Source organism: Brassica napus, unplaced genomic scaffold (genome assembly GCF_020379485.1).
Source record: "Brassica napus cultivar Da-Ae unplaced genomic scaffold, Da-Ae ScsIHWf_629;HRSCAF=925, whole genome shotgun sequence".
Taxonomy (NCBI): domain Eukaryota; kingdom Viridiplantae; phylum Streptophyta; class Magnoliopsida; order Brassicales; family Brassicaceae; genus Brassica; species Brassica napus.
Window position 1 is genome coordinate 25980 of NW_026016688.1, and position 19480 is coordinate 45459.

General features: G+C 34.2%; 3 protein-coding genes, 1 long non-coding RNA gene and 1 pseudogene across 9 annotated transcripts; 2 read left to right on the plus strand and 3 right to left on the minus strand.

The window, feature by feature from the left end:
* Positions 1-1022: 1022 nt before the first annotated feature.
* On the plus strand, positions 1023-4159 carry LOC125604822. Of its 6 annotated transcripts, none has more exons than XR_007336444.1 (6): positions 1023-1374; positions 1560-1629; positions 1943-2152; positions 2235-2282; positions 2507-2627; positions 3139-3608. It is a non-coding gene; the product is annotated as an uncharacterized LOC125604822 (long non-coding RNA). The 6 variants fall into 6 exon arrangements; XR_007336446.1 differs by having other exon boundaries at positions 1953-2152; XR_007336442.1 differs by lacking the exon at positions 1023-1374 and having other exon boundaries at positions 1387-1629.
* Positions 4160-9128: 4969 nt separating this feature from the next.
* On the minus strand, positions 9129-11046 carry LOC125604825 (PLASTID TRANSCRIPTIONALLY ACTIVE protein 6, chloroplastic-like). The gene has a single exon (XM_048775025.1). The coding sequence runs from the start codon at positions 10735-10737 to the stop codon at positions 10351-10353; it is 387 nt and encodes a 128-aa protein (XP_048630982.1). The 5' UTR covers positions 10738-11046; the 3' UTR covers positions 9129-10350.
* A 402-nt stretch (positions 11047-11448) lies between these two features.
* On the plus strand, positions 11449-12217 carry LOC106390376 (protein RALF-like 14). The gene has a single exon (XM_013830830.3). It carries the CDS (start codon positions 11774-11776, stop codon positions 12080-12082), a length of 309 nt encoding a protein of 102 aa, XP_013686284.2. The 5' UTR covers positions 11449-11773; the 3' UTR covers positions 12083-12217.
* A 219-nt stretch (positions 12218-12436) lies between these two features.
* LOC106390386 lies at positions 12437-15446 on the minus strand. Its single transcript, XM_048775013.1, has 7 exons — positions 14377-15446; positions 13891-13941; positions 13707-13814; positions 13069-13164; positions 12882-12980; positions 12739-12798; positions 12437-12653 (listed from the first exon to the last, which is right to left on the minus strand). The coding sequence occupies exons 1-7, from the start codon at positions 15397-15399 to the stop codon at positions 12588-12590; spliced, it is 1503 nt and encodes a 500-aa protein (XP_048630970.1). The 5' UTR covers positions 15400-15446; the 3' UTR covers positions 12437-12587.
* Positions 15447-16020: 574 nt separating this feature from the next.
* LOC125575080 lies at positions 16021-18901 on the minus strand (annotated as a pseudogene).
* Positions 18902-19480: the final 579 nt, after the last annotated feature.

Sequence of the window (19480 nt, forward strand, 5' to 3'; positions counted from 1 at the left end):
TAACTGGATAATTGTAATCTCGCCAAAACCTTTCTAAAGAAGATGAATATTAAATATTTTAATTAAAAACAAAAATTAAATTATAAACATTCAAAATAGATAAAAATAAATTATGACCAATAAAATGAAAACAATTAAAATTATAAAAACATATGGTAATCTCTCAACACTTTATTATATTGTTATTTATAAGATTTAGAATCATATCATACATGAGCATGTTTTATAAAGAATCATTATTTGTAAATTAAAAATTCAGACTTAACTACAACTGAAAATAAAACAGTATCAAAATTTATTTGAAGATCAGCAAAATATTTGATTTAAATGTGAAATTAGATTTTGATATGCGCTTTAAAAGCGCGAGATTTAATATTTTTGTTATAGTTTAAAGGAGATAGTAATATCTAATTACCTGAATACTTTCAGTATTACAATGTATTCATGATATTGATTGTCTATTTCAAAATCAAAATGTGTTTCTCGCTTACTCAATACCGTCCTAGTGAACTGACATCGCTTCGGATCATGCTCTGCTGCCTCGTACAATATAGGTATTTATATCATAGTCTAAACTCAATATTTAGTTTTATAAATATTTATTGTGTGTTTATTGCAAAATAATAAAAAAAATATTTTATAAATACATGATAATTTCTAACAATAGAATTTTTTAAAATTTTTATTCTTTTTATTTATATTTAAATTATTTAAAAGACATGTTAAATTCTTTATATTGATTAACAAAAAATATTTTAAAAGGACGGGATTGTCTATATTTATATATTTCATTTTATACTTTAAAAATTGTACTTCAGTTTTTTATAATATTCTTTTAACATTATTTAATAGGTAGTTAAAAAAAAATTATTTAATAATTGTTTTAATGATTTGGATTACCAATGTCTATCTTAAACATGTTTATTTTGAGAAAATAATTATTATTAATTTTTGAAAATTTAAATTGGACTTAATGAACGTTTAATATGAACAAATTATTCAGCATATAAGACTCAATATCACAATACTAAAAGCACAATAAGCTCAACGGAGAGAGCTGCCACGTATTAAATTAAATCGACCAATTAAAAAGCAGTATGGTGCCAGGTCACGCCAGTTTTGTAGAAACCCTACCTGTCTCATCGTCTTCACCTTCTTCCTCCGCATCAGAGAAACTAATGCGTTTCTAAATTCTCCAATTCTCATCTATTATTTCGTCTTCCACTCCTCTGGCTCAAACCCATATCTCGCTTCTGCTCACTTTGCAATATTCACCAAATAAATAAGTAATCACATCAAGCAATGGAAACCAAAGCGTAATCCACCAGCAAGGCGCTAATGGCTGTGTTCTTCAACGATGTCTCTCATGGCTTGGTGAATCGCCTTTCTACATGCTTTTACTTTCTTGCTTCTCTCTTTTATCGAAGTTTCTGAGGAAAGATTACAATAGCTGTAGTGATCTATTGTCAGCTTAAGGCATGCTGTTACTGTGGACAGAACCTGTCAGAACTGGTTTAGATTGAAATTTTTTGATGTGTCTTCTCGCTTTGCTCTTTCAGATTCTTTTTTACCAAATTCACAAGTCTTCCTCCATTGTTTGTGAATAAAATCTGGAGCTGACTCTTGCAGGTAAGTTTCTCTTATTGGCTCTCTATATATATATATATGTAAATATTGTGTGTCAAGTTTATATTTTTGGATTTTCCCATCAATTGCATGTAACTTTTCTCTTCTCATTAAGACATGGGATTACATACTTAATTTTGGTCTATATCTCTGAAGCTCTCTGAAGCTTACAAGACCTGATAAATTGTGTCAGTTTTTCTTCTTCTTTGTTTTGTATTACTATACAGATATGTCTCTTGACCACTTGAACTGGTGGTTTCAGTGATTATAAATTTTTATTTTGTAGTTTGGGATCTTTGTTAAGCAATGTACACAGAATGTTTCAGGTCCTACTATCAGTCTTGCGAGACTTATCGGAAGATACATGAAGCTTCAAGAATAGACAGCCACAAACTTATACCAATGTGGTTCAGGGATAGAAGAGAGAAAGAGCAACAACGTCTATGTAATATCCAAAGAGATGATGATGCTGTAACATCACAAGCACCTCAAGAACCTACGACTCCTAATGCTGGTGATGCCTTACGTAATACTCCATCATATCATCAATCAGTTAGAAGTTACATTATATAATCTCTTACGCTCTTCTTTCATTGCTCTGTTTTCAGGTTCACTGTAGGATCAATATTGAATCACACATGAATCGACCAACACATGTAAGTATATGTCTTCTTACAGAACCCTTAATAGATCTTGAGGCAAAACGTTTCAAGAATTTAAAATATATATATATATATATATATATATATATATATATATATATTTATAGTTTGGATCGTCTTGAACAAGGCTTTCAAGATAACTTCAGATCTTACTATGAAGCTCTTGCTGTATTTGTTTGTTCTGCTGCATAGATGATTTGGATCGATCAATTTTGTAGATTTCTCCTCTTAAGGATTATCTATGAGCAAGCTGTTACTCGGAGCGTAAAAACTGAGAATCAAGATGCTTTTCAAAGATTACTTCCTTTTGACATTGGCAAAAGTCTATTTCCAAAAGGGGTATGGTTTTGCTATCCTCTCTTTGTACAAGTTTAATGACACTTGATGATATATTTAAATTTGACTGGAATCATACTTTTATAATTCTCATACTATATTTCATTTTAATATTGTATCATCCATGTTCTTTTTTTTCCATAAAGTTTCTACTCTGTTGTTCAACACGTAGAATTAAGTGTGGACTTTTCTTGATAAAATCTTGTGTACAAGGCGAAGACATCTTTGGAGGAAGAGTAGTAATAAAGGTTTCATACTTTGGATTTCATGTACCGACATTCATGACCTCTGTGATGAGACAGGCTGTCTGATCGCACCAGACAGCTTTGTACTTTCTCCTTCCCAAACACTTACGTTTACACCACCCATAAGATCTCTTAAAATGTGTTTATTAATATCTTGGTTTCAATCTCAATGCTTGAACTTAGGACATGTTTATTTTCTAAATGGTTTTTGAGATTGCTTATATTGGTCTGTCATTTGATTTGATACTCACAATCTTATAACTCAACAGGGTTGTCTCAGTGTTTCCTTTTTCTATGGAGCTTCGCTGTATACATGGTCAATCCATTTCTCAGGCCATGAACTCAAAGAAAGAAGAAGAGGAAGGCAATGAAAGAACCACATTTGAAAACGTGGCAAGAGAGATTATTAAACAATAGACACACCTCACTTGACTTTTTCAGGTGGTTTTGGACACCAATGAATATCGCTATTGTAATGAAATATGCTAATGGAGGTGAACTATTTGAGCATATATGTAGCGCTGGAAGATTCAGGGAGGATGATGTGAGCTTGACATTTATAGATGAGACTATATATATTGTTCATATATAGCATTAATTTCAGAGGAGAGTTATATATTGTCTAATGTAGTTTTGACGAAAAGGAATAGGAATTTACATAGATATTGTATCTGTAGTAGCTAGCATAGGAAACAAATGAGGTATATGATCTATTTTTTGATCATTTGTAGCTTTCTTACTTTAGGTCTCAAACTTTTGTACTCATCTTTTTTTGCTAGGCAAGATAATTTTTCCAGAAGATTATTTCAAGAGCCAGCTATTGCCATGATGTAGTAAGAAATGACTTACGAAGTTCTTCTTAACTCTCGCAGACTTACTGAAGCTTTGTTTATCATTCCTGTAATCACATTATTTTTCTTTATAGTCATAGCAAATATGCCAGTGTTAGGAGGAAACTGGAAAAATATCACTATGTTTATAATCAGGGACATCTGCAAACATATATATGCCTTCGGGCTTTCCATTTTGGTGAAAAGATTTTTGTGTATAGGATAAGGGTAATGTCACCTTGATTTAAATTTCATCTATGGGATCCTCATTCTCTCCGTAACCTGAACTCTTTATAAATTAATCAAATTCTATATAACCACAAAATAAAAAGGGCAACAAATTATTGACAGAGTCTGGATTTTTCAGATTAAGCTAAAAATTTAAAAGAACATAAAAAGCTGGTTGTTTATATGACACCAATAAACACCTCTGAACTAAAATTAAATAAATAAACACTGAACCAGATTATTTCCAGAGTCACTAGATCACTGGATCTAATGTTGTTAAACCATAGATCAATAAATTAATAATTTTTATTAAATATTTAGTTATTAATATATTATTATTAATCATCTAAAATAAAAAAAAAATCAAAATCATGTTTTATTTTAAAAATATCATTTAAATTTTTATTTTAATATCAGCTTTTAGCCTTTTACTTGCCATGAAAAACAAATTATTTCACAAACTTATATAATATTATAATTATGAATAACGATTATTTTGAAAAAAAAAATTGAATAGAAAAGAAACTTTTAAATCTAAAAATTGCATTATAAAAATCTTTTAATTTGTTACCTCCAGTTTATTATGTATATACCATTAGAATTTTTCATCTTTATTTATAATGGTATACCAAATAAGTTTGTATAAATGTCAATTTATGTTAGAGCATCACCAATCATTTCCATCACTAAAATAATAATGGAAATATGTTTCTACTCTAATATACAAACAAAATTGCAAAGTTGTATATTTTGTAAAAATGACCAATGACAAATATATATGCATATGTGCAGTACACATAATCTATCCAAAGTACTTTTATGTAGTATCTAAACACCAACACCGTTCATATTGAAATCTCCTACAGATTTCACATTTTTATAATAAATAATTACTTGCAAAATAATAAAACCAAACAAATTTTAAAATTGAAATATCATATCAAAACAAATAACGATATAATATAACAAAAATTAAATTAGTTTATTTAAAATTTGATGTTTAAGTTATACTCCCTCTATTATAAAGATGTTTAAATTAAATTGTTTCAGAATGACTTATTTTCAGTGTATTTTTATTAGGTAATAATTGTAAATTGTAAACTTCAAATAGACTAATTGTGATCGTTGAATTTTGGTTGGTTAAAATTATGAAAATAGTTAATCAAAAAAATATATTTATAATCAAAAATTAAATGAATTTTTAGAAGGTATAAAATTTTAAAATATACATCTTTTTGAACATCGACATTATAACCAAATAAACCGTGCGTAGCACGGTAAAATCTCTAGTTTATCTAATGTTTTTGTAAACTTGGCTCACAAAATTCAAGTACTTGATCTTAGGGCATCATTATCCTAAAGACTATTTTTAAGTAGTAAATGTGAGTTAAGAGATTTAATTAAGAGATTTAAACATTTATGTGTTCTATTGCAAGTTTTTTAATTAAAGGTTCTTTAAAAAAACTATTAAACATTTTTATGATTTCGCCCAAAATGAACTAATTTTTTTTTGTGTGGCAGCGATGGTTAGTTTCTTGAAACCTACAAGACGACACAATCGCTTTATTTCAAAACATTTTAGTGGACTGGCATTTTCTCTAAATTTAGGTTATTTGGTGGACTGTCTTTTTATGGTTTAAATGTCCTAAAGAATTTAATGTTTATTAAATCATGGGCAATTGCATTGCATATACACGAAATAAAGATTAATTAGCTATGTGGTATGTCTACTGTTCCTCTTTCAAATATACCTCACATACCCTTATGCTTCTACACATGCAGTCACTCTAGCTATCTAATATAAATAATTATTGTTCTTTTCTCATACATCAAGATATGTATTAATCCAACATGTGTCTATGTAAAAATTGTTTTGGTCTTCGTTGTCAAGAGGCACTATAATTACAATAAAACTAAAAAATCACTTCTCTTTACTGTTTTTCTTCTTCCAAATTTTCTCAATTGCTCAATTGCGATCATTATTTTTTTCACTTTCTTTGATTTTTCTAGAGAATCATCTTTCATGTTCTCTCTTTTTCCGAGATTCACATCTTTTGCGATCGTTGTACTCAAGTTTCTTGATATATACAAGCCAAATCATAGTGTCCACTTTTGAGAGGCAGTAAGTTACACGCGCCAAGCTTTTTACTCTGGTGTGGCGGTTCTCTATGAGAGCTTCGGCGCTCTGGTGGCTCGTTACGGCGGTGGTTGTCACTGTTAGAAGATGACGGTTATGTCGTTGGACTCCGCTAGCTAGCCATCGGGGTGTTAGGGTTTGTCCCGATTGATGTGAGATCTTAGTTTGTCAATGTCGGATCTTTTCTTGGCGATGGCGGTTCTCCGGGACCTGCGACCTCCAGCGTGATCTACGCTCATGACCGGTGGATTGATGAGAGGCAAATAGATCTTCGGACTTGCGAGACGGCGAGCTCCAGTCACGACTGCGGCGGCTACGGTCTGTTGGGATCCACATCTTGTTTGGGAACTGGTGTTGGCGGCCGCGGGACACCTTTGACGCTGGCGTTACACCTTTTTGTGGTTGTATATTTTCTATGTTGTTACATACTTTTCCACGCAAAAATTTGAGTTCATAATTTTTTCTAGTGTTCAGTGCTTGGCCATTCAGATTGGATAATTCAGATATGAAAAAGTTGGTACCGTTTGGATAATTCTGAATTTCAGATCAGATTCGTTTCGGTACTTATTGTTGGAGATAAACTTACACATGTCTATTAAAAATCAAATCCAAAATCAGACCGGGTCCGTTAGTCAATATTGGTGACTCCACTAGAGAAAAAACGTACTATTCTATTAGTAGATTTTCAAGTGGGATATTTGTATGTCTACCTAACAACAAACAATAGAGAAGCAAGAATAGAGATTCTAAGAGGTGTTTTATTGATCGCTTGAACAAAAACTATAATTTTTGGGGTATAAATTGTAGCTTTATTCTCTGAACGTCGATCCATTGTTTGAGGGTTCGGGGCAAGTTTTCTCATCTATAATAAACCTTTATGTGATTTTTGCATGTTGTGCGTTTGCATATATATAACGTAAAACTAATGTTTGGTCCGGTTGACTGGATCATTAGCTCACCGAAACCGTTTTTTCTAAAGATGAATATTAAATATTTTAGTTAAAATCAAAAATTAAATTATAAGCAGTCAAAATAAATTATGAACAATAAAAATGAAAAAAATAAAAATTATAAGAACACATGGTAACCTCTCAACGCTTTATTCTATTGTTACTAGGGGCTTGCCGGCGCTACGCGCCGGTTTTCTAATATTATTTAGTTATTTTGATATATAATCTAAATATATGGTTTGGTTGTTAACATGGAGTTTTTATGTTGCTTTACAATTTTTTAAAAAAAGTTCATGGTATCTTAGAAAATAAACTTTTATCGAAGACATATATCTTTGTGTCTTCGATAAAAGTTTATTTTTTAAGTTTATTAGCATCGATAGAAAAATATAAAACATATTTTGCTTTTCTAACTTGGAAAACTTAGTTTTTACAAAATATGATAGTTCATAACCTTAGTCCATTCCCATTTTGGGCGGAACCGATCTTACCAAGGCTTGACATGCCGCGAATCCTCTTGAAAGAGATGATCTAATATGCAAAAATGTGATGTACATTTTGTGTATACCATTGGAAAAAATGTAGTTTTCACATAAATTTGTACTCAAGTCTGATCATATACATATTAATGAACTGTCTTTCATATATGCACTGAAACAGAAATTTTAATATGGGTTATTTTATTTATTGGATATTTTAAAGTCTTTTAGACTGATATGAATCGTTTGCATAGAATTGTATTATTATTTTGTTTGTTTTTGTTTTGTTTTATTCTATATTTCATTTTATTATATCTATATATATAAGTTGGTTATATATATTTTGTTTGTTTTTGAGATGAATCGTTTGCACTGACACAGTGGTAGCATTGTATTATTATTTTGTTTTTGTTTAGGAAAAGCATAGTCTTTTTTCTGAAACATATGAGCTTTTATTTGTTACAAAATTTGTTCTGACATTGACAGATGTTCCAAATCATATAACAAACAACAACAGATTTCGTAATCTTATAGTAGTGAAGAGAAGTAATCTTATAATGCATATTCATAGTTTGGCTTTTGTGGTGATTTCTGGTCACCTGCATTTGTGTTGGCGCATATTTGATTGTTGGAATTTTTTTAGTAATCATCACCCGATTTCAGCTATGGTCCTTTATATTAAAACTTTATACAGGCCAACTTGTTACAGAAAAAGCATCACGTTAGATCAGAAATCATATTACAATTGTATAAGTAAATCTTCTACTCAACAAAACCAGGTAGTCAACACCATTAGCATATTTGAGCAATAAGAATATATATACTTATCCACACCGAGGGCACAAAATTATTGCATCTGGAAGCTTTAAATCCACTTGCATAAATAGAAACAAAATATTTACAAAATATGGAAAGCTCTCAGAAAGTACTTTCAAAGCGAAAACATATAACTGAAAATCTGATCTGTGAATTTTAAATCAAGATTCAGTATCATGAAGTGAATACGCACAAAAGAAAACGAAGAACTAACCCTATCTAATTGACACGGAGGTGAATACTACGGTCAATGCAAAGCTCGTACATCTGACCGCTTTCCGGAGCATTTTCATGAGAATACATAATTGTGTGAAGGGCATATTGTACCTGATATACATTTCCCATAAGACTCTTGTTAGTGCCTCACATAATCACTTACAGGATCAACTGAAAACCAAAATCAGCATTACAGAATCTGGAAAATATGATATTTTATATACCCCGTGTGAACTGCATCACATACTCAAGATGCCAAAACCCTCTCTCAAACCTTCTTCCTGTAAACAAAAGTAAAGATCAAAAAAAATTCTCTCCAAAACCAGAGACTGAGACAAAAAAAAACATTGAGAGCTATTTAACGTGTACCTTGAGTTGATATATAAAGCGAAGAATCTGAAAAAAAAAACATTTCTAAGAATAAAGATTCTTCTCTTTTCTAGACACAACCTAAGTGAGACATAGAATCAGCTCAGAGCGACTGAAATGAGCTAACTTTTTTCAGAAGAAAGTGGGTGTATCCCCGATGCTCTCCAAGATATTGACCACATCATATATAAGCCAACGTTCAACTCCTGCAACAACCACACAACTTTTTTTTTGATCTGAACACACAATTTTCTTGGTTTTGGAATCCAAATAAGGTTTAGATTTATTTACATAGAATTATGAATCTCACCTCATTTGGCCGCGTCATCATCTGTGCCCAACAAATCAACATCGTCTCGGTTATATAGTCTCAGGAAACTGGATCCTACATACACACAAAATAAAATAAAAGTTACACAAAACTCAATCTGGAAGAAAATTATCGAGAGAGAGGGAGAGGTATATGTAAATACATGAACCGACAATGCCTAGAGATTAAAAGGAGAAAATAAGTGGAGAGTGTAGCCAATAAAGACATGGTCCGACTCAATCGTATGTGGCTCATCCCCTGGTTTGGACCAACCACCGATAATAAAGCTTTCCCGGCTCAAAGATACGTTAGTGAACTCACATGTGCATATCACTTGGAGACCGTTGTTTTGGTCTTTATAATTCTTAAATGATACTACACCATTCATTTGGCCTTCATTCCAATATCATGGAAACTCCACGTTTAATACTGATCCATATGCTTGGTGGTTGAACCAAGCATGTATATGACATCCAGGAAAGCAAGTACTGACCAAGGATTTGAATACAAAATTCTGCAAATTTAATGTGCTAGAACTTAGAATATACTTGTAAGTGAATATAATCAATACTTCTCGCATAATACCAATAGAACTCACAAAATTTGGACATTTTCCGGTAATAATAAAGAGGTTGAGAAAAATATAATCAATACCTGATTATATCGACCGAAGATGGGATTTCTTACATCAAAGAGCTTCAAGAGAAAGTAAACATCATTGAAGCAGAAAGATTGACCACAAGGAGAGAAGTTTACATTCAAGCTGTGAAGGAAGAGGTTGTTATAAGATTAATCTCACCATTGGGGTCACAACCATACTTTGAATGTTGTAAAACACGTGCAGAAACAACAACCAGTAAGGATAAATTAAAAGGCTAAACCTTTTGAGGCATTGGAGCAAGAACTCTTGGAATCTGAGTAAATATCCATATCCGGAGGAGTCACATATAACCACCACATCAGAAACGCTGCCGCATAGTCGAAAACGTAAAAACAGCTTGAATGCAAAGTTAAAAGCGGAGAAGAACTTTTCACATACCTCTCTGAAGTCATAAACATCGTTATCAGGATCAGGCGGCTTCCTGATAAACAAAATCACAGTCCTACAAACTGATCTTATGGAACCCGTCTTCGTTTATACGATAATCAACCACCATCTCCGAGTTCCACCCCTGCGTCGATGTGAAGCTCTTGATCTGCACGAACGCGATGTCCCCATCGCCGCCGCCGCTCGCAGCCGCCATCGCTGCGGTCGTACTCGACGTCGTAGTCCTTTTTGTTGTCCACTTCCTCCACTTCCTCGTTTACCATGTCGTACTCGTCCTGTCCACCTCTGCCGTCGGCGTCGTCTACTTTGACGACGATTGAACGCCCTCGGCGGCGGGGGTTTAGTGTTAGTGGCGCGAAACAGGCGTTGGTTCTGAGTGAAGGGAAGAGAAGATGCGTGGTGGCGGCGGCGGCGGAGGGAAACGAAGAAGGTTTTGAAGTGAATAGGAAAAGAGATAAGGAGCGAGAAGTGACGGAAGACGCCATGGGAAAGGGGATAAAGCTCTGTGAGAGAGAGAGTGTTGTAATTGTGGATTAGATATTTCGATCATGGTTAAGAAATTGCAGAGTATAGTGAAACGGAAACGAAGAAGAGGAAGAGCAAAATGTCACGATGCTTTCAATGAAATGAGTTTTCTGGGCCATTTAGATTAATATGTGGGGCTCGTAAAGAAATTTAAACACATCTGAAATCACTTAATTATGTGGTAAAATGTTAAAACCTGATTGGATGATTTTTTAGGGTGACGTGGAGAGCCTCACTGATGAGGATATCCTCCTTTTAATATAGTATAGATTTATAGGATTTATAAGGGATCATTATTTGTAAATTAAATTTTCAAACATAACTACAACTGAAAATAAAATAAAAACAAAACAGAATCAAAATTTATTTGAAGATCAGGAAAAATTTGATTTAAACGTGAAATATAAAGCATTCCAAAATTATCCATATTGGATTAGGTTTTATTTTCTATATTGATATTCAAAGTCAGGTTTTATTAATACCAAAAACAAAAAAATCTGGATGGAACTACATGGCATGATTTTTTTATTTTTTTTATTTAAATACAAAATCATTTTCCAAATTCTGATGCATCCCATCGGTAATTTTTGTACACTCCCCTTAGTTTTGAACTTTTGATTAAGTCATAAATACAGATACAGACACAAATACAGATACAGATACAGAAAGCAACATTGAGTTTTTGACTGGTTTACATTATGCGAATTGACTCGCCTAATTGTTTCTTTTGATAAAATAAGTAAATATTACATTGATATAATTAGGGTAAGAAGACCAGATTTTTTACTTCAAATGGGAAAATCAAAATTACTAAGTCAAATATTCAAGGAACCATGTGATACAAATGAATATATTGCCATAAAAGATGAACCTACAAAAATTAACATTTATATAAAGGTCGACAAAGTCGAGTGTTTAATTACAAACCTCTAAGAAGGCTCTAAACAGTAAAGAAATCAACCATTCGCCATTTCAAAACCCTCTTGATATTCAATTATGAATCCTTTGAAGTTCTTGTTAATCGTTGTGGCCATCTTGGTGGCCTTATGTCCAGCAATAGTCCAATCTCGACAAATAAAATGTGACCAGTTGGGTGAGAATTGCATCGTGGATGGAGAAGAGACCATGAAAATGAGATTAGGTTTGGATGTGAGCCGTAGGATTCTCCAAGCCACACGATATATAAATTACGATGCATTGAAGCACGACGTACCAGCTAAACAACATGGTCAAGAGGACCGAGCGGATAACACATATCGTCGAGGTTGTACTCTCGCTACAGAATGTTATCGGCTTACGAATTAAACAACATGAATACTAATTTTTATTTTTAGTGCAACACAGAAACAAAATATAGTTTTTTCCCTTAGTTTACATTTTCTGTGTATGTATTTTTATTACCTTTGATTGGTATCTTCAATAAAACTGAAAAGTGTATTACTATTTTCAATAACATCTAATTCATTGATTCACATAGCTAAAAAGGGCAATTGTATTGTATATATAACTAACCGATCTAAAAATTTCTACCATCTATTATTATGAATTCAGAATAGAGGAAACAAAATACCAGCTTCAGATTCTTAAGATTTAAACATTGGAGTATTAAAACGAGAAAGGTTTTCGAAGATTAACGACGGCTGGATAGTTGAGGAAGAATTGGTGAAAGGATCGACTATTTTTACTACATTTATTTTTAACCAAAACAATAGAATGATAATTTCTATTGTAGAGTAATAAACTCCCTCCCAAACATATGACTTGATCCAAAACTCAACAATGAAAATCAAAGGCTTGAAAGCAGTAGCGCTCACAGTAGATATTTCTCCACAACTGTCCGGCCAAACTTCTCTTGAACATCCTTTGGCGTTTCCACCTGACAAATATGAAATGAGGTTTAACTAAAATCTCCTCTCTTTAAAAAAAAAAGATTCTCCTGTCATATAGCTCAGACTACTTACCGCATTCAACGCCTTCAAAACTGCTTTAACTGTGTTGTATGAATTCCTTGAACCAATCACCTGAAGAAAATTGGCTTTTATTAAACCAAAATTGAAATGAAAACAAGAATCCAGTGTTATAAGAGGATGAAGCAAAAATGCACCTTAGACTTGATGTTCTTGAACCCCGCGAGGAGCAACATTGTTTTCACAACTCTCCCAGCTTTCATTCCGGTAGTTGTTGGTGCAGGCCATAAATATAACTAGTAGCAGATTCAAGTTTATAAATAACATAAATATAAAGGGGCAAGAATAGATCACGCAGTCAAAAAAAGGGACTCAAATAAATACCTTAGTTTTCTTGTAAGAAGTCTGTATTGCGTGTGCAATGGTGTGCTCCTCATGACGTTCTATGTAATGCAGATTCTGAAAGCATTTCTCGTATGCCTGTTCGGTGGTTGTTAGAAATGAGACCATGAGAACTATCTAAAGACAGGATCTACAAAGATGTATAACGGCATCATAACAAAACAAAAGTGGAATACCACAAGCTTTTTTAAAAAGTTATATGTTCTTGGGTCAATTCAAGAGAATCGAAATTGATGTACAAGTAAAGACATTTATGCACATGTCAACCAACCTAAAGTGGAACATAAGCTTTTCACTGGTATCAGCATCAAGGAAGTCGAATTAAAGACATTTATGCACAAAAGAACACTACAGAGTAAAGTTAATTTTTGAGGCATAAACTAAAATTACCTAACACTCAAGCTTTTAGAATCTCTCTTATATCCTCAACGTGTAGCAGTAAAGAGAAGAAAGAAGAAAAAAAACACAATTTAGCTTCCCATTGTATCAGATCACTTAATTGACTATCTTAGCTACAACGAGATCCTGCCATAAGTAACTTAGGTACAAAGTGTCGAGACCACATAAGACCTGTAGTCTTCGCCATTCATTCTAGATGAAAATGGTAATGTGAGATTTACCTTCTGCATTGCAGACTGGCCGGTTTCAGCTTTTGCTTTTGCATACCCGATGACACCTTCGTAGTTCCCGCATACCATCAACGCAGTGTATCTTTCAACCCTGCCACCCTAAAGCACAAGTTTCTCTTTTATAGCCGAGCAATTGAATTAACAAACAACTGAATTAAAAGAGAGACAACAATACCTTTGTGACCTTAGCAACTTTTTTAACATCAATTACATGCACATCGTATCCCTGCAATAAAAAAAGAAGAAGAAATAAACCTGATCAGCATAAGGAACATTGAAGAAAGTATGCCCTTATTCTTTCTTCATGATTAATAATTTCAGTGATAAATTGAGTGAAAAAATGGATGCCAATACACACCCAGTTCACGAAAACAATATTTCACAACATAATTTTACCATTGAAGCTTTAACTTATTTAAGTAAAATAAACAAATGTAGCTATTAGACCACCGGCCCACTCATACGTATTTAACAACATAGCATATGGAATAAATATACAGCAGGGTGGAACCAACACCAAGAATGAAAAATCTTTAGTTATGAAATTCTTTAAAACCAATGTACAACACTACTACTGTTTGACTATTTCCTGTAACAGAGATCATAACGAACTATTATGTCAACTAAAAAGTGAGAATAAATGGAGAATCCAGTTAGTTACCTTTCTGTATAAAGGTTGTCTTTTCTTCTCAGTCAAAGCATTTCTCTCCTCAGCCAGATCTCTAATCTCCTCTTCCAACCGCTTCCCCTTCTTCCCGAATGTATGATCAAGCTCAGAAAGCTTACTCTCAAGTTTCTTGTCGATGGCATTCAGCTTCTCCAGCAGAATATCATCCCTTTCTTTCATGTCATCAAACTCCTCTTCATCGTCATCATTATCGTCCTTGGCGCCATCTGCTACAAGACGCTCTTCCTTCTCTTCCCCACCACCTTGAACATTGTCTCGCTCGATGACCCCATAATTTGCTGGGTTGTTTGGGTCAAAGGCCTCCTTCCACTCAACCAACCTCATCGCTCTGTTTATCTTCTGCTGGAGAATGAACTTGTCTTTCCCTTCAGCTACCTTCAACCGATTCATCAGCTCGCCGATGACTCTGTACTCAGGTGCAAGTTTGAAATGTTTCTCCTCAAACTTGTCGAGTTTGGTCATCCACTTGTAAGCCTCATCGAGCGTCTCCGACTTGGTGAGGGTCTGGAGAAGCTCTTTATGCCTCTGGAACTTCTTGTTGAACATGTCTTCTTTCTTCCTTTCTTCATCCCAATCGACTTCGTCAAGCTCGCTATCCGAATCCGACGATTCCTCGCGCCGGTTCAGCTCACCGTCGTCTTTCAAGTTCTGCTTCTTAAGCTTCTCTATGAAGGGCTCAATCCCGAGGTAATCTTCCTCGTCTTCGTCGTCGATGTCTTTGCAGTCCAGGCCTTGTCTCTGCCTCTCCTCTCTCTCACGCTGCTTCTCCTTCTCCACCTCCGCTAGAAGATCGCGCACTACTCTGTCCGCTTCCGCCGGGGACATTGTGGCGGCGGAGGAGAAACGGTGGGTCTGCGACGAGATCCATGGCGTTGTTCGTATGGGAAATGCGGGTCCTGAGGCATCGAGAGGGGAGATGTGACGGGAGAGAGAGGATCTAGGGTTACGGCGGAGGAGAAGACGGGTCCAGGAAGAGGCGCGGGTTCGGAAGGACATGGTTCAGTCCAGTGGGGTTCCCTTCCCTTTGGTGGAAATGGAGGAGAGAGATGTTAGGAAAAACCTCTCTGCCATTTGTTAGGGTTTTTCTTACCATTGGGCTTCACTCTTAGGCCCAATATGGTCAATTTGACGCCATAAAGTTTACTTGGGTTTCGGGGTTAATTTTGTGAAAATCAAATGGCTATAAAATATGCAAATGGTTGAACTGGATAAATTTATGCGGACTAATATTTTTAATAAACTTTAAAATTAGTTTTTTTCTTCTTAATATTAGATGTATGGATTATTGTTTGAGGTTATAGCTTCATATAGTAAAATTTATTATTTTTTATTTGAAAGTTGAAACCATAACAATTAGAGAAATTAGTTTTTATTTGAATTGTTGGTTTTAAATAAGTGTCTCCAATGGGAGAGAAAACCCTAATAATTTAGATTATTCGGTGTTTGTGTTTTGAATCTTTTCTGTCATTGTAGATTTCCGCCAGGAAGATAACGTGTATGTAAGACCATCATCAAAACACCTGATCCTCGTCTGATCACCGGTGGTCTAATACATGTAGTGTACATAATAAAACACATGGTAGCACATACTAAGAGTTTCCATGAACAAGAGGAGTATGAATGAAATAGAGATAGATGAGTAAGTTACCTGAAGCCAATATTACATCACTGTCTTTGTTTCTCAGCTCAGATTACATAAGAAGCAAGGAAGATAGAATAAAGAGAGTATTCCCCTTTTGTTCCCTGTCTATATACAACATTCACAGTCGCTCTCTCTACGGCTCTCATGTAATAAAAATGTACAAAAACAAAATCAATTCTTGAGGATCATTGCCTCCATTTTACTCTTCCTTGCTGCGTGTTTTAGTTTCTCGAGCGCCACAAGCCCCACCTGTCTAACCCTCTCTCTCGATAATCCTATCCTGTTAATTAATTTCCCAACAATAAAACATCAAATATCTTTGTCTGATGGTGATACAACCGATGGGTCAAAAGAGGCTTAAGGTTGAATACATACCGTTTGCTAATGTCTTCCCATGTGAGACATTCTTTGTCTAGACCATAGTATAACCTAATAATTTCCCTTTCCCGTTCTCCAAGTGTTGCACTTATAAGCTTGCTCACTTCATCCTGCAGTTATATCATCAAACTTCAGTGAACTAAATAGAGTACAATTTTCATAAAAAACACACACACAACCAGAAGCATATAAAATGTAACTTCAGTTATGACTGTTGGTTTTACCTTGAGTGCCCACTCATCGTACCCGTGCCACGGATTGTTCTCCAAACGATTATCCGCAATGTACTGAGAATATTAGAACAAATCAGCCAGAATGTTATATACTCATGGAAGGTGAAACTAAAACTGTCGTTTTGTTGAAGAGAATCAGAAACAGAGACTCACGCTGTGGTGGGTTTCTCCAGGGAGACCGTTCAAAGAAGGGAATGCATCTCTGTCTAGGGAAAATATTTTGCTTACAGCCTGCAAGTTTTCGAGTGCCAAGAGCATTAGCACAAAATACACATTGACCTCAAAAAAAAAGAAAGTTACATGTTTTTTTTTTAAAATAAAAAAGTACCTCTGTTGCATTTCTAACTTTCTTCTGAGACATATTAGTGACTCTGCAATCCGCTGGAAACAACAATAAATATAAACACATGAGATACACGTAGACAAGGAGGATAAAGCCAGAATTGTTGAAATGTTAAAGAATATGCTTACATCAATGGAGGGTGTGACTCCTTTCTCTTGAAGTCTAAGCTTTGCGTTTCGGATTAGACCTAGCCTTTCATGCAGGTGAGTAGGCAACCTCAATGTTCGTGAGTTGTCCACTAATGCTCTTGAGACACCCTTTTGATTAGAAATTTGAAACAACAAAAAAAAGCATCAGTTTTTGCTTTCAAACAGCAAAAAAGAAAAAAAACAGCAGAGATGAAGCGCTATCCTCCTCACCTGTCGAATCCACCAGTATACATAAGTTGAGATTCTGAAACCTTTGGAAGAATCAAATTTCTCTATTCCCCGCAAAAGTCCGATAAGACCACCCTTCAGAGTTAGGAAACAGAAAAAAAGAAAAGAAAAACTTGTTCAGAGAAAAAGTTGATGGAAAACAAAAAGAGAGATTTGGAAAATATATACCTGAACAAGGTCAGACATTTCTGCTCCCATATTATCGTAACGCTGAGCAATAGACATAACCAAACGAACGTTGCTCATAGCTAACTTCTCCCTAGCTAGATTACATTCCATCAACCATGCCTGCAGCTCGGCACGAGATATCTTCAAGGATACTGCAAGCTGTTCATCAGAAGGCTCACACCCTAATCTATCCTTCAATCTAATAATGTTTTTCCCACCACACAGATAACAATCAATTTAGTCTTTGCATTTATCAATAAATAAATAAATAGTTTTATAATGTAAATACCTTGACTTATGCTCATCAAGACGAAGGCCAGATTTGATTTTCTTGGACAAGCGCACGACTTCAGTGTGACTAAGAACATCGTCACTTATGACACCCTTCACATAACCACCCTTGACACGGTTGTTTTGGAACAAGTCTGAATTAACCACTTTAATATTAGTTTTCTTCTTAGCACCCATTCTCCTTTGCCGAGCTGAAATCCCTGAACACGTCACCAGAATCTTCTTCTTCTTCTTCTCAAAGGAAAGATTCCACTGTTTTTCTAACAAAGACCTCTGCAGCAACAAGAGTGCCTCAACGGTGTCATCATCCTCGTACTCGTGGCTTTCCTCTTCCAATTCCTGATCAGATCCAGGAGGTAGCCATTGCTGCACAACATCCACGCTCTCCTTAAGAGCCTTGGCAGATTGTGTGTGGCGACTTGATGAGTGAAAGCTAGGACTGTAGTTGGATGATGATGATGATGATGATGTCTTTTTCGCAGTGATTCCACTTCTTGTTGAAGCAATATGGTAGTAGTACTGTGATGAACAAAGATCATTTACAGATAGAAATTTCTCGGTGACGTCGGAGTAGTAAAAGGAAGAACTCAACAGTCTTTTCCCTGCGTTGAGTCCTACAACAGCTGTTGTGGCCATCATCCCATATACTTAACAATACTCTTTCCCTCAATTCATCAACTCTTCACTCCTCAAGATCAACCTTCTTCTTCTTCTGCTAACAAAAATATTAACACTTTAGAAAATGATTATATTCACCTTATCCGGCAAAAGAAATGGTTCCATTCATCACAACTATCGAAATTTGACTAACCCATTAAAACCCAAATCCAAAAACCATAATTCATTCAAGATCAACAGAACGTTTCAAAATTTGGCATAAAGAAAAGAGTTCAGTAAGAAATCAATGTAATTACATTGGTTATCTCCTTAAGAGACAAGGATTATAGATCAAACTTAATTTGGCTCACCTGAAACAAAAAAACTTTGAAAGTCTGAGAGAGAGTTTAGTCAAAAAAAAAAAAAGTCTGAGAGAGAGGAGGGTGTGTGTGTGTGTGGCACAGACGAAGCGAAATGGCTTCTATTTTTTTTTTCGTTTTATTTTACTCGCAAGAGAGGTTATTGGTGGCCTAAGATTTTGTAAGAAATAAAGAAAAAGGATATATGGTGAAAAATATAATTATTAGGAGAGGATATTTAAAAGAGATATGGGTTGAAGCGATAGGATTGGTGGAAGCAGATACTGGCTCCATGTTTCTGTGGTCGTTAGCCTACTCTCTTTCCTTTCCTTTACATTTACTATTTATTAGTTTTATATGCTTTTTTATCCTTTTCTTTTTATTTATTTTATTTATACTATTACAAATGATCTTTATAAAAAAGTCTACAATACAAGATGTTGTATCTATTTATTAAAAAGTTAACATGCCTTATTTTATTTGATATTTATCTTAATCAATCAAAAATCTTTTTATATCTATATATATTATATTAAAACAAAAATACATAACCTTTTTTTCATATGTGATTTTTGAGTTAATATATAAAATGTACATTTTATTTATCTATAATATCTCAACAATAACTCCACATTACTTCTCTTTTACCTGATATATTAAAATTGATTGTGCCTTTACTTAGCCTTTTG

Coding starts and splice junctions, on each gene's coding strand:
- LOC125604825 (XM_048775025.1), bottom strand. CDS start 10,737: ATGGCGTCTTCCGTCACTTCTCGCTCCTTATCTCTTTTCCTATTCACT.
- LOC106390386 (XM_048775013.1), bottom strand. CDS start 15,399: ATGTCCTTCCGAACCCGCGCCTCTTCCTGGACCCGTCTTCTCCTCCGC. Junction 13,165..13,706: donor GCCAGTCTGCAATGCAGAAG/GTAAATCTCACA, acceptor ACCACCGAACAG/GCATACGAGAAATGCTTTCA. Junction 12,799..12,881: donor TCAAGAACATCAAGTCTAAG/GTGCATTTTTGC, acceptor AATTTTCTTCAG/GTGATTGGTTCAAGGAATTC.
- LOC106390376 (XM_013830830.3), top strand. CDS start 11,774: ATGAATCCTTTGAAGTTCTTGTTAATCGTTGTGGCCATCTTGGTGGCC.